Below are 23699 nucleotides of genomic sequence, written 5' to 3'. Positions count from 1 at the left end.
TTACAATTGGAACCATAGAGACAGGACTGGCTCGACAAAACTAAATGGCAGAAAAGTTCCTTCTAATTAAACTGATTTCCCTGAGAAATGCCAAGATTCAAAGAAATTTACTTGGGCAATAGAATATCAATGTTGATAACACACTGGTGTAAAATAAATTAGGAAATTAAAGTTAAATTTTAATGACAAAAGGAAGCAACTATTGACTAATGAAAGGCGTAAGGAGACAAAAAGACACACATAGCACGTTCCTGTATTTTACATCACAATATTCTTCAAATAACCACTCTATAAATGTCAACAAACTCATTTCACAATACAATTGTCATTTGTAATGCAAATGCAGTATCAAAGTGAATACTGAAAAAGTTAATGTTGAAAAAGAAGGATTATTCAACATTCTCTGTGGTTCAAATAATATTGTGAAGGGCAATTACCCCCAAAACTGCAAAAACTAACATTTTTATATAGCTTATTAAGGCAGGAAGGAACACTACTTTTCAGTACACAAATAAGGTACTGTATGGAGTTCATCTATTAGTTTTTCATTTCAAAGGAAACATTAAGAAATATTTCAGCCCTTTCTGCACAACTGCCAGGCAATTTTGGCTGTATCATAAACTTTTTCAGCCCTATACCTAAAATTATCTGATGATTATCTGACTCCTAGTTGGATGTAAAGGGGCTGGAAATCAAATTGTCTAATTTTGAAAAAAAAGAAAAAATTTGTCATTAGAAAAGTACTATACACATGTGGAAAAGCAAATGATTTGATAATCGGTAGTATTATTTTGAAATGACTGTTCTACTCTTGCTGCACTGTCTCGTGTTTATCTGAAGTGATTTAACTTTTGTCACAAACGAAAGTGTGAACTACCTTTTGAATTACCATGGAAATAATTTCAGCAATTCCAGTCTTCATCCACATTACAGAGTACACCTCGGGATTATAACATGTGGCCGTCTACTCATCTGCCAACAGCCTGCAAACATTTGTTCTTGCCTAGAAACATGACCCAGCACCTTGGAATGCATCGCAAACCCATTTGCCAAGATGTTATAGGGTTGTAACGTTACACAGTCATAGTGTTCAGGGTCAGACAATAACACTGGGGATCAGAACTACTAAATCACAGTATCCCGTTTCATTACAGCATACACAGACATTTCAACAGTGCATCTATTACTTTCCTTACAGAAAGAAATGGAAATCAAATTCCTAGCTTTCTTTATAGTAGGAAAAGGAAATCAAATTTCTAACTTTTCATTTAAAATAAAACAATTCTAGCTTGCTCCCATTTCTTTTTCTGCTGAGCACATCCATTCATTATTGGACAGCTGCTTATTGCTGATAAGGACATTGGCAACACACCCTATCTTCGAAGCACAGGTTGCAAAACGGAACTTAAACACCAACCAACACCACTAAAGAAACCAGAGCACCTGAAGAAAACCCACCTGGACACTAGGAGCACATGAAAACCCTATGGTGAAGCAGTCCCAGGCTGAAATGGAACACGAGTCACAAAATTTGAGACACAAGCGCTCACTGAGCACATGAAAGGCTGTTCAGCAGATGTTTCTCACACACAAAATGCCTAGTGAACAAGGAAATGTCTAGAAAATTAAACTAATGCCTCAATATGAGCAGGGACAGTGATATGCAATGTGCTGTCTTTAGGGTGAGAAATTAAACTGTGGTCATGACTACTATGTAATTAAAGATTTCATAGTACTGTTAATAAGAGCAGGGGGTGTGAACCCTGGTGTTCTGGCTCAATTTCACTCTGCTCTTAAACAATCTGAACTATACACATTCCCCCCCAATGCAATTTCTCACTTTTCCACTTGATGTGCAATGTGTAGAGTATGTGAAAACCCACAACCCAAGAGGAGGCTGTACTACTGAGGAGGATGAAGCGGACTCCTCCACACATGTGAAGTGCTCCAGAAACTTTTAAAAGTGTTCTGGTTACGAACTCTCCCTTGCACACACATCACGTTTTCAGCCACAGCAAAAGGAGAAAAATCCTGGCAGAAAAAACACAAAAAGGCAAAAGAAATGAAGGTGAAAATTATAATACATACACAAAAGCAGTATCAGAAATGGACGATCGGGCAGGCAAGGCAGAAGAAACAGCAGAAATAAAAACAGGCAAAAGACTAATTATTGATGGCTTTCGCTGTAAAGCACAAAGTATTGCAGTGTAGGCAACAGTACAGTACTTCTGAAATTAAGGAGTTTTGGATAGTTAAAACACACCTAAACGCATGTCAAAGTCTACTCATGTCGGTCTGATTAAAGAGCGCTCATTGTATTTTTTATAAAGAAGGCCATGCATTTCTTTTTGGGCTTTGCACTAGGTTCCAACATACACTACAGCCAGGTACGTCTAGGCCAAGTGTAAGGATTTGTACTGTATGCTGCCCAATCGTGCACAATATAGGCCTATTGTACAGGAACTGTTTGTGGAGCTAGAATCTCCTCCAGCCTGATAAGCGTGCAGTAAAGCTGGAGTAATAATGCAGAGCTGTAGCCAACCAGATTACGGAATGTAGGCCAGAAATCATAAAGACTGAGAATTAATTCAAGAGTGAAAAAGCGCTCAGAAAGCAGCATGTCTTGCATTTCACAAAAGCTTTTCTACTGCACGCGTTATTGGTGGTGAAATGGCTAATGTATGTTACTGTGCAGTTCCTCAGTGCTTGATACTAGCATGATTGATGGAACTAATTGCCCCAGGACCCTGCTTTAAATATAAATAAGATCGGAAGCCCATTTAAGCTTTCAACTGTAGCAAAAGAAAAAAAAAACTACGTATGGGCTCTTCTTCACTTCCTGCTTACATTTCTGAGGCGTATACTTCAGAGTCATGGTTATTACGACATTTTTTCTCTACTGTTAACAAAATCATACGTTAATTGATCCTTTCTTGTCTTTAAAAAGCTCAAACATTTACATAAAAACAGTGATTAATGTTGCACTAGAAGAAGTAAAAGCACAATTGAAAACATACGATTTTATATAATTTTACAAAGCTACAAAACTGCATCCTGAATTGACTCTTTTAAAACTAAACATTATATTCTGTAAACTGACTTGATTTAATTGTGCAGCTATATATTGAGATGTCTCTGTAAAACTTTTTACACAGTATTTTCTAAAGCAGTACTTATTAAAAGTATAAAAAGGTAGTCAACAAAAACTACTGCAAAAAATCAAAAACTAAGATGTTGACTGCAGAAATATAAACCTCCTTTGCTGAAATTACAATTAAATTGCTTGCAATGCAAATTACTTTGACAGGTTGCTCAATCAGATGAATGACCTGCACCACTCAGTGAATTTAAAGCAAAGATTCAACCAGGATGTAGAAGGAGCTTGCAAAATAACTCAGGGATAAAGTTGCATGAACATACATATCTTAAGAAGGGTATAATAACATTCCAAATACAATGAATACCCCTTTGAGCACAGAGTTCATCATTAAGAAGTGGTACATAACGTATATCACATACAGTACCTCCCACCAGATTTAGGCAGTATATGCTAGACAAGGAAGAAACTAGTTCGGGAAGCCACTTTGAAGCAAATGATAACTCTGAAAGAGCTACAGTGTTCAATGACTAAGATGGGGAAAAAATATCCTGGTCGTTACACAAACACAACCAGCACGGCAAAACTAGAAATGTATTGTCAAAATACACAGTGTTATGTCTGGCGCAAACCCAACATATTGTACATAAGAATACCATAGTTTAGTTTGGGATTTTACGTTGTAGTTTTTGCCGACATTAACGTTCTTTCACCTATGTAATTGTGCGTGTGATTGTGTTCGTGTCTGTGTGTCTACCCTGCAATGGACAGGTGTCCAAGGGTGTGTCCTGCCTTGTGCCTGTTGCTTCCTGGTTTAGACTCTGGCTCCCCCACAACCTTAAAATGGATGAAATGGAAGGGTGTGAATACTTTTACACTGCTCTGTATATCAATTTACATCTGTACAAAATAATGGAAGGAATAAAAACTGGCATCTGATATACTATTTTGCACGATTAGGTACCATTTAAAGTACAACACAAATTTCTCAAGTCTTCGGGAAAAGGAGGATTTTTCCGTCATCCTTTAAATGCTCAGCCCCGTACTGCCCATCCCGAGAAAGATGCAGATTTCTTGCTGGACGGCTAGCTGAGAAGGGTAGGGACTGACAGTGATGTATTCCGACTTCTAGCACAAACTGACAAGCAATTCTGAGGGCGATGGAAATACAGACAGCCAAAAACAACACACTGGGATAACCCAGCTACAGGTTAAGAGCTTCAAGAGGGGACAGAAAACAGGCTGATCGATTTACACTCCAGGTGAATGCAAAATGAGCTCCTAACTGTCTGCCAGGTTCAGTTTACTTTCAATGCAATGTGTAACCTCTAGCTATGGTTTCAACAAACTCTATAATTAACATGCACAACCTGTAACACAATATTACAGGAGAGGAGGGGGGAAAAAAGACAGCGCTCAGAAGGAATGCTCATGTAACACTGGTGTCAGATAGCATGTCTTTGTGGCAAATGTGTATATGAAGTCATTGCAGCACTAAGAAGTAAGCAAAAGCTCCATCATGTCTCACTGTCCGTTCATACAACTGTTGCAACAAGATGACAGATGAAACACCCCAAGAGAATAGTGTAGTAATAAATGCAGTTCAGTTAAGATGATGTCAGGCTTGAGGACAAAGATTATTATAGCCAAAAACAAAATATGACGTTTTTAGAGTTACAAGAGTTACATATAATGCACTATTAGGAGAGATCATCTATACGATCAAAATAAAATATGCAGTAAAATCAAGCAATTAAAACACTACATCAAAGTAAGTTATCATCTAAGACCAGGAGGAACTACTTAGCTAAAGTTTTGTTTTTTAGCTTAAATACTAGAGAGAAAAATGATAAGCAGAACAATGCACAGTCCATAAAGTATTTCAAGTGTTTTATCTCATAACCCATTTTCAGAAGGTAGTTCTTGTGAAGCTTCAGGTATAACTTGCAATATTAAAAATGCATACAGATAAAAGAGACACCATTACAGAGAACTGACTTTAGAAACACAGTTCCTAACACACTGCAGGCAATGCAGTATTATCTTTCCCAGCCTGACCGACCTGCTGTATTTCAAAAGGTGCTTTCAGGATGTTCACAAGGTTGATATGACTGCAAAAGCACAGCTAGGGGATAAGTAGTCCACAGGTATCCTATTAAACTTGCTAAATGAGCTCCAGAGGCTAATCTGCTCCAATAGAAGCAATTAAATTCTAAATATTCTTGGGCTCACATTTTTATAAGTCTGAAAGAGACTGAGACAGGCTCCCTTACATTCTGTACAACCATCTTATTAAACTGAAAAACACAACCTTATGCATGTCATGGAACATGTTTCTGCAGAAAAGGAGCTCTTTAAATGTGCTGTATCACAACTGTCATGTTGTGATAGTATGCTTTTAGATCAACTATTCAACTGGTTGTCCTAAAATTCAGTTAAAAACTAGCAATGCAAAGATCTAAACAACAACGTGCAAAAAATTAAGGTTGGAATTCATCACAAGTGAATATAGTATCTATTTAGTTCAGGTGTTTAGCTGCGTCAGCATGCGTAGGCTGCAAAGGAACAAGTAATAGGTTTTTTCCATGCTTCAAAGAGAAGAAAGAAAACACAACATTTCGGCCATGGAGCCTGCTTCAACTTTCTCTCAGCTGTGAGAAGGTGTAGAGCCTTCTTCACACCTGACAGAGGCTCCACAGCCGAAACGTGTTTTCTTTCTTCTCTGTCCAACATGGAATAAACCTATTACTTGTTCCATAGTATCTATTTAGTTCAAGTAGGTGGCTGCGTCAGCATGCACTGGCTGCAAAGAACAAGTAAAAGTTTATTCGATGCTGAAAAGAGAAGAAAAGAAACAACTTTTCAGCTGCGGAGCCTTCTTTGACACCTGAACCTTGTTGTTTAACTTCTTTCTTCAGCATCGAATAAACCTTTACTTGTTCCTTAATATCTATTTATATTCAATTAATAATACCTACATAGCAGTCTGCAAAAATGACCAGACGCTATTGTTATGTATTATGTTATTAATGGCAAATCAAATCCTTTTGGATGTTTTGATATTTTCCTCCTTATAAGAAAAAAAAAAAGGAATTCACCAGCTCCCCTAAATTGTGGCAGAAAGCCCTTTTCTTTTCATTTAAAATCTCTTGAGCTACACTGTCAGCCTTTGGCTTAAATTTAATATAACACAATGTATCTTTCCTGAAAGTTGAATACAGAAATAAATTATATTTAATGAACTGGGAAAAAGCAAATAAAGAATGGCTAGAAATGTAACTAAAAATAATCACCTACAACAATGGTAAAACACTTCTAAATAAAGCACTGTTGAAAAGCCATAAAACCTTTGCTCTTTAAATTGTTCTGCCAAGGGAACAAAACGTAGCTCTGGCTACTGCAATGTACTTCCTTTTATACTACTGCTGAGGCCTTTATAACAATAACCACTGTCCTTGATGAAAATCTATGTGCTCAGGCACAGAGAAAATGGAGCATACTTTATAAGGAGGTGAAAAATCTATAAATCATTGCTTGACTAGAAGCTGTAAATGCTTCTTTTGTATTTTTGCTTTATAAACCATATCACACAGTATCAGTGATTCCCAGTTTGAGGATCTACGGTACAGTATTGATGGTGATTTGGGTGTGTTGCACTGCTGTTCAGTTTACAAGGTTTCAGAGCTGCCATAACAGTGTTCTTCATAAGCAAAACGGGCTGTGCTACCGTCCCCACAGAGATAGTCTTAGCGGTAGATACTCTCTTCAATCTTTATGTGATCATGAGAGACAAGATGCTGAAAGAAATTCCTGCTCAGAGAGCGATAACATCAAGTGGGGTTTTGATTCCTTTTCAACCATCAAGCTCTGGAACTTCAGCCAGGACTAATCTCAAACTTCAGTCATCTAGCTCTGGAGTCTTGCCTCGCTAATACATCACAACTGGACATCAACGATTGAGACTGGTAAAGTAATACTATTTGATTCAGCTGAGAATGTCACAAGATTCTTCCTTCAATGCATCAGCAAATAGTATGCCATCATGTAAAACTTAAGGCCTCAAAAACCTTACTAAGGATTTAAACTATTTTAAACTATGTAAAATCATCTTATAATTTGTAAAGTATGTACAGTACTATCACTCAAACTATTGCTTAGTTCTACTCACTCTTTTTCATGAAACCTCATGAAATATACTCAAGTGTTATAATTTTTATAACAAATAAGGATGGCTTCCAATTGTATAGTGCTTTTTAATCCCAAAGAATCTCAAAGTGCTTTACATACAGGAAGGAATCTGCTTCAACCACCACTGAAACACAGTGGCCACCTGGGTGATGTGTGGCCTTCACTATGCTTCAGCCACCCCGTGGCACTGTAGTTCAGTCAGAGATTAATCGTGACTCTAACTGAATTAAGAATGACGGAGAAATCTTATAGGACCAGATAGTTCTGGCCCAGAGGGGAATTTTTCAAAGGTTCCAGCACACTCATACTTGACTGTACTCAATTACGAAACATAAATGAATTGGAATCTATTCTTCTACATTGCCTAAAATCAAGTAGAACATGTTTGCTTTTAAGTATCGATGAAACACCAAATTCTGTTTGATCAACAGTCTACTCCCAGCTATGAGCCAAGGGGTCAGAGTTTCTTTCATTTCCTGATCAGAATAACATACAGCACCTAATCTGGAAGAAATGGCTGCCTGGTTATTGCATTTATATATCAGAATGCATATTTATTTTGTCTACATCAAACACTGTATTTATATTTCAACTGGACCTGAAACTGGTTTCATTTACATCTAAAACAACAGACCATTATGAATAAGCAGTGCTCATGTACTGTATTCGCTTGGCAAGTTAAGATCATTACAAGTAATAAAGAGTTAACTATGGAGCTAAGGAGGTCAAGAATGTATGTTACACCATACCTGTTTGTATTTTAATGCTTGCTTTCTTAATTTAAAATGCAGTATATGCACTGGAAAACATAGCTTAGATGCTTTAGTTTTCTGTACACCCTCACTTCAGCCATCAAGCTCCAGTACACCGACGATGCTATAGGCCCATAGTCTGGACAGATCATATATCTCTAGACATTTGTCAACATATTTACTGAGATATACAGTATGAGAAATTGAGACTTACACGACCAATACTGAAAATGAAAGCCAGCAAGGTATAAGTGCAGTTTGTGGCTACTTTTGAGGATTGTGACATTAAAACCAAAATCAAATTGACAAATCCCCACCATTTGCAATTTCTACCTCATTGCACAGATCTGAAAAAGTGATAGCGGGCATAGACAAATAATAAACAGTAGTGAATATATAACATATAACAATCTGGATGTAACACTACAGGCTGCCAGATTTGGTCCTCTTGAATTAACTTGATTGCCCTTGAGGGGATTTACCTTGCAAGAGCTTATAAACATAAAACATACTGTATATGACAATAATATAATGCAAAAGAACATTGCAACATCGCTCTTCTCCCTTCTTATCAAAGGCATTTTCACCAGAACAGGACAAAAGAATAATTTCAATCATACAGCAAAAACAAACAGGAAGAAATACAACACTGACATCCACAAGTCAGGGATGACAGCTGTTGGAGTCCAAAAGCATTGAGACCCAAGATGTCAGTACAAGGAAGCAATAGTTCCCCATGACTGATTCAATCAGAACTTGACCAGATAGCTCCCATGGTAACACAGGCTCAAATTGTCAGAGAGTGTGCGGATCACACACTGGTCTAATCAGTTACCTTTTGGATCATGGAATATAATAATATTTGACCAGAAAATAACTAAAAATATTTCTATAAGATATTCTGAACTATATTTTACAACTCTGATATTTTCTAGATATACTTACGTGGCAAGTACAGCATATTTCACCATTTATTAAATAATTTATGGGCTTGTGTTGTAGGACCACTTCTGTATGTTATGATTTTGTTCACTTCTTTTTTTCTCTTGTAAATGCAATACAAGTAGAACAATTAAATGAAACCTGTTTTTTTAATAACACATCACTTAAATATATTTATGAGCACAGAGAATTTTAATTCAGCTTTTTGCATGTTCCAATTAAAAATAATTTACCCTTGGTCAAATTTTGTTTTGGTCTAGCAACCCCCTGAAGAGGATCACTGTTTTATTGTGCTACATACTTTTATTTTTTGCTACAAGGTTATTATAAAGCCATTCAGGAAATGAGAAACCGAACAGGAGTGATAACCCAGTTATCAAAAGTGATCTACTAAATAACGGAGCACAACAAACACTGGAGATCTACGTGATTCATTGCCTACCTTAACTTTTCTCTCTCCAACACATTATCATCCATCTCAAAATACTACCATAAAAGTGCCTTTAATCTACCTGTCAGATACTGCACAACTCCCACTTTTGGCATAGTTGCAACTTTGTGGATTATGGGACTTGACTTGGTAGAAGCTGAAATGTTATTGGCAGCACTGTGAGAGATCCATGCACATTCTTCTTATAACATACTTCAACTGTAGCTGAACTTCATTACATTTGAGAACGTGCCTCAACTTCTCCAATCCAAACAGAAGTGTCTTCAAGTTTTGTTTTCCCAGGATCCCTTGCTACCTGCCTCAGAGTTAATTTTCCACCTTACCATTCAGCAAACAAGCATCCTACCTATTACACAAATAAATTAATGGTTCAGCAGGCAGTTATTTAAAAGATACAGCCCATCTGATGAGAGCTTCAGGTGCCTCTCCATTTCTGGTACTGAATTTCTACGAAAACTTTAAAAAGTAGCATATGCGTGCTGCTCAGCAAATTGATTGCAAACTTAAGCTACTGAATATTTCTTAAATTGGGCTTCCATATGGAGAATCATTTTTGTAGTTCTTCGATGTTCAAAAAAAGCAGCTGACTTTGTCCTATCCTGTGTGCCAGCTGAAGCTCAAATACTTCAGCTGAAGCAGACTGTGAAGATCATATCAGTAACTATACTGCAACTGGCATCCATGAAACTGCAGTGTCTGTGTCTGACATAATAGGAGAACACACACATAAGCACAACAGTTTTTTGGGGGTTCTGCCTGAAAAGTGTCTGGTCTTGTAAAGCCCTTGGAGTTCAGACATTGCTATCAAAACATGCATTTCTTTTTTGCATTTACAAGAAAACAAAAATCAATGCATTCAGTGTTGCGATTCAATAACTCAAAGAATGAATTCAGATAAATACATTTCAGCAAGTAGTTTGCAGCATTAGTTGTTATTGTTTATTTATTACAGTTTTCTGTTCCAAGTATTTTTCAGTTGTCACTTTAAACAACGAATGTAAGAAAATGTTTTCAAGGAAAATAATCAATCAATGATTCCATATAATCTTCCCTAAATATATTCACCACTGGCCCCACACTTTTGCCTTCAGTGTCTGTGTACATCTCTCCTGACACATACAAAAAAAGCTTTCCCCTGGCTAAGTAAAAGCTGACCTTTATTTGCTGTACCAGGATCATGCTGGACAGAGGAAGCTGACTGTTTCAGTTAAATGACACTGTAATACAAACGCTGCTTAGGGTCAAAGAGAGTCTTTGCAGCAGCGTGCTGAGCTAGTCAGCACTCTCATGAGGATAAGCTGAAATTATATACAATCAAAAGAAAAATCACTTACAACTGCAACAAGATCACAGTTTATTATCTTTCTGAGGCTGCGCTGACACTTTATTCGACCGACGTGCCATTGGCAAATTAATTTTGCTGATTAACAGTTGTCATCAACAAAATTAATCACAGGGGAGTACCATGCGAGGCCACTGCTGGAATGTGACACCATTACTGTCACATACTCAGCTTGCAAGAAAGCTGTTGCATAAGCAGCAAGAGGCTGGGAATTGTGCTGGTGAAATTTTCAAGAGGGTAGCCGAGTCAGCACGTGCTAGTTTCAACATAATGAGGTTAAGGAACAAGTAATAGGTTTGTGCCACGCTGAAAAGAGAAGAAAGTAAACAACGTTTCAGCTGTGGGGTTTTCTTTCGTCTCTTTTCAGCATGGAAAGAACCTATTTATTAAAATAGGTTTTAATAGGAATTACTTGTTCCTTTGCAGCCTACGCATGCTGATGCGGCTACCCACCTGAAATAAAGGTTAATTCCACTCAGAAAAGAAGCAATAATTTTGGCTGTTCAGCCTTTTTCAGGTATGAGAAGGTAGTACCAGGAGGAAGTTAGTACTTCTAACTGTAAGCCATGGTGCATGCTGGCGGAATGTGGTGATGACTTCACTTTGGTGTTTTTTCATTCTTTCGTCCACTGCCGGTAGGCTAGTATTTTACCAGCAAACCACAGCTCTTCCTTAACGTCTCATTCAATCGCATCCAACACAAAGAAAGAAATCCTTACACTTATATAGCACTTTTCTGGACACTCCACTCAAAGCACTTTACAGGTAATGGGGATTCCCCTCCAACACAACCAATGTGTAGCCCCACTAGGATGATGCAATGGCAGCCTGTACACTCACCACACATCAGCTATCAGTGGGGAGGAAAACAGAGTGATGAAGCCAATTCATAGATGTGGATTATTAGGAGACTACAATTAGCAAAGGTCAGGGGAATATTTGGCCAGGACACCGGGGTTACACCCCTACTCTTTTCAAGAAATGCTCTGGGATTTTTAATGGCCACAAGAGTCTGGATCTTGGTTTTATGTCTCATCCAAAGGATGTTGCCTATTTTAGTGAATAGTGTCCCCGTCACTATACAGGGACATTAGGACCCACACAGGTCTCAGGATGAGCACCCCCTATTTTCCCGGGATGGTCTCCCATCCAGTCTAACACCTGCTGAGGGTTGCCAGTTTGGCTGGGACACCAGAATATCCCTCCTACTCTTTTCGTGAAACGCCCTGGGATTTCTAATGATCACGCATCTCATCTGAAGAACAGTGCCTTTTGTCCCCACCACTATACTGAGACATTAGGACCCAAACAGACCACAGGGTGAGTGCCCCCTACTGACCCCACCTCTTCCAGCAGCAGCCACTGCTTTCCTAGGTCCTGGCCTGGCTCAAAACTGCTTAGGTTCAGTGTGTTGCCAGTAGAGAGCTCCAGGGTGATACAGCTGCTGACAAAGGGAGTGAAAAACACTGTTCGAGCCTGGTTTCACCTGCTGAACTACCATATGGAGGAAAACTCCACACTCAATGATTGTTTGAGTAGTGAGATTTTAGAAGAAAGCATCCTTAAGGAAAACAATTGTGTCACTCTACACAGCATTGAAAGGACATGCATCCAGAACAAAACACAATACATGGACTGATAAATAGTTATCAGCTGAATCTTTTTTCCTAAACATAGAGGCAGAGGTAATTTGCAATTAAATAATGTCTGAGGGCACTGATACTTTGTTCAAAGGTACTACACCATGCAGATGAAAAATGCTTGTAGATTAAAAAAAAAATGGAAAGGAAACACTGGGCTCTTTGACCAGATGATGAGAATTTAAACTTCCGCCAGGTAACTAATAAACTATGAGCATGAGTCTCCAAACTGGTACTCAGAATATTGTGCTCACGGGATAGAGTTGCAATTAGTTTGTTAGGACTCACTCAACTTCTCAGTAAAAAGCAGCTAATGCAACTTCCCAGACATTTGCAGGACAGCAGTGATACACAACCGTGCCGTCCATTCAGTGTTAAATCTTCTCTAAGGTGTTGTGGAGATTACAATGTGTCAAAAGAGTAGCAGTGAAGGGCCCACAGATTAGAGAAGCACATCAACCAACTCTCATTTGCTCCATGCTGTCATTGTTGGGAGCTCAGACATTCAACAACTGCCAAATTGCCTAACGCCCAATGAAGCTGGGTACAATGAAATTAAAGAAGTGTTAAAAATGGCACACTGTGGTTTTTGTCTCTTTGTCATGCATATCAAACTACTACAGTGCACCTGATATTCAGTGTCCAAAATAAATGTGTGAATCAAAACATGAAAAGGATAATATAGTCTTAAGTGATCTACATGTAATTTATTGACTAGACCAAGAGCATGGAGTATTGATGTTTGTCCAGAAAGCTATAAATGTACAAAGAAGAGGTTTAAAAAAAATTCATTACATTTTATATAGCTCTGCCTGAAGGTTACAGGAATTTATTAGCCAACTAAATTCCGCAAAGACAGATTACTAATTGATTTTCAGTGGCTGCTTTTGTCACAGAAAGAATGCACAAGAGCACACTAAGGATAATTCAATCTGGAATGAAAAAAGCAAAAACTGGATTTTTCCTTACTTTATTCTGGAACAAATATTAATATATTTAAACACAAGAATCAGAGATTGTTTATAGCATCAATCATATATTGTTTATAGCATGTACTGTACATTCACCTTAACCAACACAGTCCAATCATTTTATTTATATACTGTATTTTTTATTTCCAATTAAAAAGTGCAAGAGTCACATATTTCACAGAAGCTTAAAAATTGCATTTACACATCAAGACAGAAAAAGGGATTCTCTGTCACTTACAATTCCATATTTTCCATGCATAGCGCCTTAGCACTGTACAAAAGTGACAGACCCAGCACAAATTTCTAATAACTAGCCATGCATGTCAGTGAAGTTTAAAACCACTGTGATTAAAAAGTTGGAAAGATCAAAGAGTTACATGGCGGATTTTAATCCCACTGACTCCAAAACTTCCACCCTCTCCCTCACAGCAGCAGATATCTGGTGTTGCAATATCCCACAAAATAAAGACATTCCTACACTTACAATGTACTATGTCTTACAAACAAGCAGACAGTAACATATAGGCTAATTAAAACAAAAAGAGTCCCTTCAATGCATCTGTAATTTGGATATTTGTGGGGGGTTCCATGAAAAAGAAGCATAATCAACTAGGAGAAGAGGCTCTTCTGTCAGTCACAGCTTTGCATTCATACAATTGAAAGATCTAAAGTAAACAATCTCTGGATTAAGTATTTCCCCCTTTACACTACAGGACATAGTGACTGTCCTGGTCATATTCAACAAAACAGAAAATGTATTTTGCTAACGGTTGGACAACCAAACGTTAACCTTTCTATGTCTTATTCATGAGGAAAAAGGAAAAAAAACTGAACACTCACGAGAGTGCAATTATACCATCATTGCTTCACACCAGATTTGAAAACCAAGATCTGGACACGTTTTGAAGGATATAGACTACCCATCTGAGCTGCAGGTTGACCTCAGTCAAGCAAAGTCTTAAACAAGATTCTAATTGGAAAAAAACACCATGCTTGATCACAGTAGATCACAAAAATTACCACAATTGCAAAAAAGGTGGTTAGAATGGCATTAGTTCTGACAGTGACAAATAGGTCCAACCTTCACAACAACCAAGCCTCAGCTAAAGTTGATGCTTTCCTGACTTTCATTTCTCTCTATTGATAAAGCAGCCTGGACAATTCTATTGTCAAAAGACTTGAATAAGCTGTTATGTAAATACTCAGAAGATTTAGCAACTTATCTGCATTGCGACATGCTTAAACTTATCTATCCTATGCTTTTTTTTTTGCATTTTGTAACATTTCTAGATGTAAAGGTCACAATCATCTAGAGTGGCAGTTGAACTGTATAATAACAGCATAACTAAAGCACTGGAAAATCCTTAGTCTACCCTATAAAATGCCAAAATAATGTTTTGGTAGGTTAAAATGTCATTTTTGGTTCTCCAAGTTTGAGCTCACTGGTCTTTACACAGTAACGCAGTTTCAAATATCAATTGCTTTCTCTGCGGGATCTGGCCTAGTCATTATCCACCTTCGTTTATTAGGGTAAAAAATTCTCATTATTTTCTGCGGGTCTCTTTTGTTTTCCATCTGCTCTGTGTTCAGAATTATTGCTCCTGACAGCACAAACACTGTGAGCCTTAAATAAGACCCCGTGGTTCCAAAATCACAGAAAAATAGTAACTCATTTTGTGAAGAGCGGGCAAACGCAGTCTTTCTTGATATTTCTCCTTTTCTGTGAAGAGGCATTTTGAACAGGATATGCGAAGGTGGTACTCACACAGAGGTAATTGAAAAGCATAATTACATAAGGGTAGGAGACACTATCTGTATAAATTAATATAACTGAGGTGTAAAAACAAACAGACCACAGATGGAGCCCAAGCCTGGAAAAATAAGATTATCTGAATCAACTCATCTTTTGTTTTCCACGGCACTCCTTTCATTTCCTTTCCAGTTATCATTTTCTATCTCCAAAAGTGAAAACAAACTAGCCCCCTCTGATACGTTTGGAGCACTGTCTTCTCTAATCCTGCACATAATAAAGATAACCATAATAAGCACGTTTCCAGCAGTGTAATAACAGAAAGTCACGTGACTTATTGAAGTGAAGGGACACGTCTCATTGAGCACAACTTGGCAAACTTAAAAACAAAATACCAAAATAATATCATATGTCAGAGGCAATGAGGATTTATCCTTCCTAAAAACAAAATCACAAAACTGGGGACCTCCCAAGTAAGAGCAGTGAGCCCATAAATGGTTCTTCCCAGGATAGAGGCAAGTATGAAAAATGTCATGTCAAACATGAACACAGGCTGTGCCACTCACTGCTTATATCAAGGCCTCTCTGGTACCAGTAGGGCACCCAAATAACTGGACATGGCCAAACAGCTCAGTGTTTTATAACCTTTTAGATGCCAAGGACTGGCTGGCCACCTTCCAAAACTGTTGTGGATCTTTCAATCCTTTTGAAGTCCTGGCCAGTTCCCTTGTTTCTTTTTTATTGCAAGATTTTCTTTCGATAATTATCAACGTGTAAATATTACATATGAAGTGAAAGTGCGCAAGCTGGAATTACATAAAAAATTGAACAGTCTGTAACGTACCCTGTTTAATTATACATATAGATAAACATAGAAAGAAAGCCACTTCTCACACGTAGTCCTGAAAAAGTTATACAAGCAGAAGAATATTGCAAAAACAAAAATTGCGTTTTGTATGCAGTGCTTTACAACAACATAAATCATTACCGAAAAAAACAGATGGGGAGACACAAATTGTACCATAAACAGTATATTACTCTTCTACACTGCATTGCACATGAACCAAAATAACTACCGTCATACACCTGAAAAATAATTACTGGCATGTACCTGAATTCAATAACAGATGGAAAGATACAAAAGCATCATTCTTTCCATTTGCAATTCTATATAATTACATATGGCATGCGAATAAAAATCCCCCACTAAAATATGGCATAATTTTTCAGATTACCTCCAATTCCAATGAAACTTTAAGAAATTGAGCATGGTTATTTTGGATGAAAAATAACTTTCTGCATCAGGCAGGGTGGAGCTACGCCAATGTCCTCAGTCATCGGTTACATTTTAATGATAATGAGTGCTGAGGCCTTCTCGGTGATGGGTTTGAAGTCTCACTTCAGAAGGAGCTTTTTCCCCTCATGCCTCGGCAAGGAAAGGATTGCTTAGATAGAAAATCAAGATAAAAGTCATGGAACACAACCTTGTAATTCACACCTTTCGAGTTGCTATGTTGTTTTAATTCGCTGCTTTGTTAAGATGTTTAAAGTGAAGTATATTCGGAAACACGCAAATTAGGTTCACCCTACTCCTAGCCAGATGTTCAAATCGTGCCTGTCCGACAGGGGTGGGAACAGATTATTTTCACGCACATTCCATTCCAGAGCCGAGCTAACAGGACCGGAACGCAGGCTTACTATGAGCACTGACGGGCTCCAGATTGCTGAGAGGGGAATTTTTGAGATTCACATTCATTAAGCTGGAGGAATTCTGCCGGTTTTGTTTATTTTTCAAATGAAATCTCACCCGGACCATCCAGACGGCTGCCAAGCACCAGCACGATTTCACGCTCGCGTGGCGTGGAGAAACACTGCAATAGGGGACCTCTGTCTTGTCTGGGCAACCATAACCCCTGGACTAACCAGATATTCTCAGGGTAGGAGCTCGAATGGTTTCTCTCCTCCTGCTGGCACTGAAGCGCACAGAGAAGCTGCTTCCTGTCCAGTTAGCATAGAGTAAGTGTCAGAACGTTTCAACATACGGTTACTCCCCAGTTAGCTCACCAGTGCAGCAGATTGGCTTAGCAACTGGCAACATTAAACTGATGTTTCAAAAAGCTTGGAAGGAGCATTCCGTTACTTTAAAATAAAAAAAGACAATAAAAATAAAAACTGAACGTAAGCCTTGGCTGAGACCATAACTGTAATATATGCACATTTTTTCCATTTGATTAAACTCTTTGTTGGTACATCTATTTGCTAAATCAATTTCATTTTCCACATTCACTGCATATGACTATGCATTGGATGCCGCTCTTTGCAATCCTGAGGACAATTACGAATACATGTGCATCTTAAAAATGACCATCTTTGTAACGCTCATCCAGTGTTCAATAAGACTAGATTCTGCCCATGGAGCACTATTCACAGTCAAAGTCTTGTCTTTCAGAACCACTACTGAGAACAACAGGAGACTGCTACGTTAAACATCACAAAAGACGTATATTCTGAATTAGGTCACTTAACAGCTTCTTTGGAAAGTGTCTGGAAGTGATTATAATAGGTGCTTTTCAGACATCTGCTGATTAGCAATTTATAGATTACTAACCTTTTAACCTTCCCTTCACTAATGACTGGTATTATGTGAAACCAGCTATCAGAAAATATATATATATATATTTTAAATGATTTTTCTTAATACACTGAAGAAGGAGACAATGGATTCTCAAAGAGATTATTTTTTACCGGATGCTAAGGCCTTTTAGTGGGGGGAAAAAATAATGAACACATAAGATGTCCCATTGAAGAGAAGAGAAACGAACATCATGGACAAGACTGTGAGAAACTGCCTCCTACTGAGAAGCCAATGGGTTTTGTTGTGTTGAAATGGGCAGCACACAAATTAGCACACACAAAAATCAGAGATAAATGTATTGGCTCTCAACAGCTAATCGACAGCTAATCCAAACTGGAGAAGATGTTCCATCTTTGAGCCATTCTTTGAATTCAAGTTACCAAGCCAAGTCATTTTTGTTTTAAAGTCTGTTACTGTACCATCGTTAGCGCTTTTAATAGGGGAGGAAAATGACAACAAATGCGTTCCTGATACACAGCAAAAGGATCATTTCAAAAGATTGATGGAACTGCACAATCCATACTGTAGTTCTTTGAATACATGTACAAGACGACGCTCAATAATTATAAAATGTAGGCTCCACAAAAATTGAGAAAATACAGTACCTGACCACGTTGCTACGTCAGGATGATTTTTAGTACACAGCAGTAAACTTGCACTGGAGTTGATGCTGGTTAAATAAATTGGTTTAAATCGAGGAGTTACAGCCCCGATACATCATCTTCCCAAATCCATAAAAGGTAAAACAATAAAGATATGCACTAGATTACAAGAGCTGATTGCACAGTTGCACATTACATGAGTACTCATCTTAACCTCAGGGCCAGCGGTGTGGGAGTAGTTTCTAAATTGACCTTGGCTCACACTGCAGTCTACAGTACTGGGCTGTTGCACTAAATCTGTAAAGGAAGCAAAGCCTGCAGACACTGATAATAAATGCTGCTTATGAGCTTTCAAAACGGCACAATTCTCTTTTTGACTCATATCCAACGACACCATTGGGCGCTCACAGAAATTCAGTAATTATCAAGATCCTGCAATATGGAGATCTGACACAGTTGTGGTATTCGGTTACACAAAAATTACAGCACATGCCAGCAACCATATCACCCTGCAACTCACAACTGGCAACCCACTGAAGCTCAGCAGGTGTGAGCCTGGTCAGTACCTGGATGGGAGACCTCCTGGGGTTGCTGCTGGAAGAGGTGTTAGTGGGACCAACAGGGGGCGCTCACCCTGCAGTCTATGTAAGTCCTAATCCCCCATTATAGTGAGGGGGACACTATACTGTAAAAAGGCACCGTCCTTCTGATTAGATGTAAAACCAAGGTCCTGACTCTCTGTGGTCATTAAAAATCCCAAGACGTTTCTCGAAATGAGTAGGGGTGTAACCCCTGGCCAAATTTCCCATTGGCCCTCACCAATCACGGCCTCCTAATAATCCCCATCTATGAATTGACTTCATTACTCTCTTCTCCTCCCCACTGATAGCTGATATGTGGTGAGCGTTCTGGCGCACTATGGCTGCCGTCGCATCATCCAAGTGGAGGTTCCACATTGGTGGTGGAGGGAAGTCCCTATAACCTGTAAAGCGCTTTGTAAAGTGGAGTGTCCAGAAAAGCACTATATAAGTGTAAACAATTATTATGATTACATGTAGAACTACAATTGTGATACAGTTATCACAATTCAGACTTCCCATTTCCTGCGATGTGTAATAGGGTAAAATGTTAAAGACCATCTCCTGAGCAGCTGAAACAGTCAAGGGCTCTGTGTGTAGAGCAGGTGGAGCCCTTCAGTTAAAATTGCTGACTCCATGTGGTCATACCACAAGGTGAAGTAGAACAGTTTCTCAACAGTTTCTCAAAGTGGTGACACACAATTGATTGAGCACCTCAGGCAGGGGGCAGGGGGCCTGACATACAAAACCCAGGGACTCCTGTGGTTGGCTGGGAACCCAAAAGCCTGCAGTCTGGGGTCTGAGTCCCTGCTGCTGGTACTGTAGGCTAGCAATGCGAGAAGAGAGGGTGTTTGTTTCAGAGGACATTCCCAAGTACATGTGGGTCTTCATCTTCATCTCTCACGCTAGTCCTAGAGTACCAGCTTTAAATTAAATTGATGACCGACTGCCACCCCCAAAGTGGGGAACATAAAATTAGTAGAAATTCAATATTTCCAGCAAAAGAAAACACAACAGGTTTTCTTCGCATTTCTTGAAGAGATTTATGTCCACATGTGCACCAATCCAGAACCACAAGACACATGTGCTGATTGAAATACAAAAAAAAATATTCTGTAGAATAACCATTAAATAAGTACTGTTAGTCTCAGCTATGTTACACAGTGTATACAAACTCCAAAAGATTTATGCTAGTTTTGGTAACATTGGAAAGCACATAACTGCTGGATTCCAATGTTCCCTTCTTCTGAAAGAAGTCTTAAAGTTCCCGTTGAATAAACATGATACATCCTTCCTGCCAATTGCTTGCATGTGCACAATACAGCAAACTGCAGTCTACTGACATTGTATTAGAACATCTTTTGTTCTTCATACAAACTGCTAACTTCTCACTCCTCAGCAGCAAACGTCACCAGCTCTGGTCCAGAGGGCTGGAAGCTGGTTTTCTAGCTCTCAAATACCATAACCTGTAGAACAGGGAGATGTTAAACTTGTCCAATACAGCCAATAGTGAATCCACTGAAGTCATTAAAAGCCCAGCTGGGCTGAAAACCCACAGACATACTGGCCCTCCAGGACGATAATTGGGGATCCCGGCTCTAGGGATTTTAAAGGGGACAAATGAACTATTTATATACAGCACTTCACAGTTAATTGCATGGTGGACATTCTTTATATTTCTGTATATTAACAGCAATATACAGGATTAATATAAAAGGATTTGACAAGCTAAAATCCTTTTAAGAAACTTGCTTAACGTACAGGGCAGTTTTTAAAGCCTTTTTTTGTTTGTTCGTTCTAGAGAAAACTATTCCTGAAGTAATCTTTTCGGTTTTAACTTTCAGATTCAAGGCATGTAAGGAAGGAAACAACTTTTTTACACATAAACAGAGTGTTAAAACTAAAATGACTAATTAATAACCAACACTCAGCCTACCAAAAACATCTGTGACATTCAGTATAAGGTTAATGCGTCGATTACTGTTATTCACGATACTTTGTGATTGGCGGAACATCTTCTATTTTTAAATGGTCCAGCAATTCACACTACACAGTCGGTAGTAACTGGGTGACAAGAGACGTGAAAATTAAACCACTTCAATACCATATTAATGTATTCCTTGTCCATGATAAAATCATTTTAAACGTTTATTTAAAAAAATTAAAACGGACTTTTCCCCCTTTTGTTATTTTTAAGGGAAAATGTTCCAGATAATAACAAATCTGGGAGTTTTTTTATTTTGCGCATCAAACCGAGTTTCCCTCAATACGTAACAATGTTTAAATAGTAAACAAGTGGAAGTATATTTGAATCAATGTTTAAAAACACTAAATGAAAATATTTATACAGTTTTTGTTTGTAGTAATTCACTCGGTTGCACAAGTTTAAAAAGCATTTACTGTAAAGTATGTTAATGTTGCCAGCACTGTAGTTCAATTCAATGTTACCATGTTCAGCAAGGTTGTGTAAATAGCAGATCCGCGGCTCAAAACGCCAGATTCAACGCAACGGGTTTCAATATTAAAATAAATTTAAACAACCTTCAGTATCTGGTCAAAGAGGAACTAGTGATGTAAACCTGCCATGCACTTAAATGTCTACTACACAAGTACAAATCATATGACTAATTTCGTTCACCTAAACCGCAAACGCGCTGCTGTGGATCCCAGTCTCTGCATTATTCAGTGTTAATCTACCTGGCCTAAGAATCTCAATTACAACGCCGAATTCTGGATGATTATATTTCAATAAAGAAAAGTTGTTTCAGTGTTTCACCTTCCACTGCGCCCCCTCTGAAACGAGCACTGCAAGGTACGATTGGAGATCAATATCTCTATCCTTCATGAAGAATATAAAGCGTTAGTTCTCTATGTACGATCAGTGGCAGTTTTATAATGGAATTGTTCCGCGTTGTTAAAACCGTCATAAAATTAAAAGTTTACATCCCTATCGCCGATATGGAGGAATATAACATGCGGCCTCCAAGCTCTTCCGATAAATTTAGAGTGTGATGCAAAGTAGTTAAATTCTCCACTTCAAACACCAAAACTTTCTATCATATTACTACCACTCTGGTTTACCACAAGAAAACAACCACGCGAGTTTCGCAGCTGCTAGCAAAACTCCATGGCATAAACAGCTCAGTACTGCTTCTGTACAAGGCTGATTGTTTGCTTGTGGAAAGCCCACCGCTTTTTTAAAAATGCATTTTTCCCCCAGCCTGAAATCAACGTAAAATGCAGTTTAGCGCGGTTTCTTTCTCGCAAAACTTACCTGAGAAACAAGGGGAATGAGAGTCTGTTCCACCGAGCGCGTTTTGATCTCTAGCCCGGAATCAAAGCTACTACTGCCGCAAGGAGATGAAGCCATTCCCGCCGGTCTTTTCTTTTCTTTTTTTTTAATTTCTTCTACTGCAAAGCACAATTCGGTTTGAGCTTTACTCCAGTTTTTAAAAAGGGGGAGCGCTTCTCTTGCGGACCGGCAAGTGAAAACCTAATCTCCGTGACGTTTATTTGTTTTTTGAAGTCATCGGCATTACTGGAGAATGCACTCGTGTTCGGCGTTTCTCCTTGCGATAATGCCCACACACTTCGCTCAACTACAGTAAACTGCCCGTGCGAACACTGCACCGCTGACTGCACCACCAAGAGGGTCTGAACACTACCGGGACTCGCCGAGCGGTAACTGGCTTGCTCTGCTGTGCTGACTCTCGCAGCGCCTGGTGACGACATGGTGCCATTCAACACCGCTCCACGAAACACTGCTCTGTCCCATTTCGTATTCAGACCGTCTCCGAGCACATTCCTACTTCATAATCATATTGTACTCTGTGCAACACCTTGATTAAAAGATCTGCCACACTCTTTTCCACGTTACTGTTCTTTTTTTTCCCCTAAACGTTTTGTGGACGTTTCTGTTTTAAATGTACAACATACTGGGAGATTGTTATTCATGCTTTGCCCAGAACATACTGTGGCAATTTATTTGTTTTCAAAGAAAAGACAGATGTTAATATTTCTGAGAGTACGAGGAAATTCCTGTAGGAGCTCATAAAACAAATTGGCTGTAGTTCCGCTGCATTTTCAGGGGCTACATCTCACGATTTGCAGGAACTTGTGTGAAACGTAAATGTGAAGTAACATAATTCTGCACAACCTGTATCTTTCAATGATAGAATCCAAAAGATACAAAACAACTGACAGATACAAAAGTTGAATGTAAGAAACATAAGTTAGAGCATTAACATCGTGACTTGTTTCTAACATGTCCAGTGCACTTATAAGCTAATTACAATCTAAGAAATATATATATGTATAAATGCAAAATAATGTATTATGCCCATTAGCCTTTTATTACCAGTTATGCAAGAAAAGGTCAGCTGTTATTTGAGTCTCAGTCATGTGGAGTTACATTGCATTTTAGGCTGTAGATCTACACGCCATTTAGGCACTGAGCTAATAATGGAAAATCATCCGTGGTCTATTTGCAGCTCATCCAGAACTTTACTATTCATCTCATACTCTCTCAGGCTCTTTACTTCTCTTTATTTCTCCTTCAGATTTATCTATCACCTCATTCCTTACACTTCTTAAGGCTCACCTGCAGCCCATATTCATTTCTCAGCATTAACGTAATAGATAGATACTTTATTGATCCCATGAGGGAAATTGCAGTGCAACAGCAGCTTAACACAGACAACACAGCAACAGTGTAACGAATGATACAACAATAATAATAATACAATACATAC

General features: G+C 38.5%; 1 protein-coding gene across 2 annotated transcripts in view; it reads right to left on the bottom strand.

The window, feature by feature from the left end:
• ctnnal1 (catenin (cadherin-associated protein), alpha-like 1) overlaps window positions 1-22644 on the bottom strand; it is a 99922-nt gene extending 77278 nt beyond the window's left edge. For both annotated transcript variants that reach the window (XM_015357510.2, XM_006635782.3), the window contains exon 1: window positions 22223-22644. In XM_015357510.2, the coding sequence (XP_015212996.2) occupies window positions 22223-22318 (96 nt within the window). In that variant the 5' untranslated portion in view covers window positions 22319-22644. The remainder of the gene's footprint in view (window positions 1-22222) is intronic.
• Between the last annotated feature and the right edge of the window lie 1055 nt (window positions 22645-23699).

This window comes from Lepisosteus oculatus, chromosome 10, assembly GCF_040954835.1.
Source record: "Lepisosteus oculatus isolate fLepOcu1 chromosome 10, fLepOcu1.hap2, whole genome shotgun sequence".
Taxonomy (NCBI): domain Eukaryota; kingdom Metazoa; phylum Chordata; class Actinopteri; order Semionotiformes; family Lepisosteidae; genus Lepisosteus; species Lepisosteus oculatus.
The sequence above is the reverse complement of the archived record's forward strand: the minus strand, read 5'-3'. Positions and strand labels throughout refer to the sequence as shown.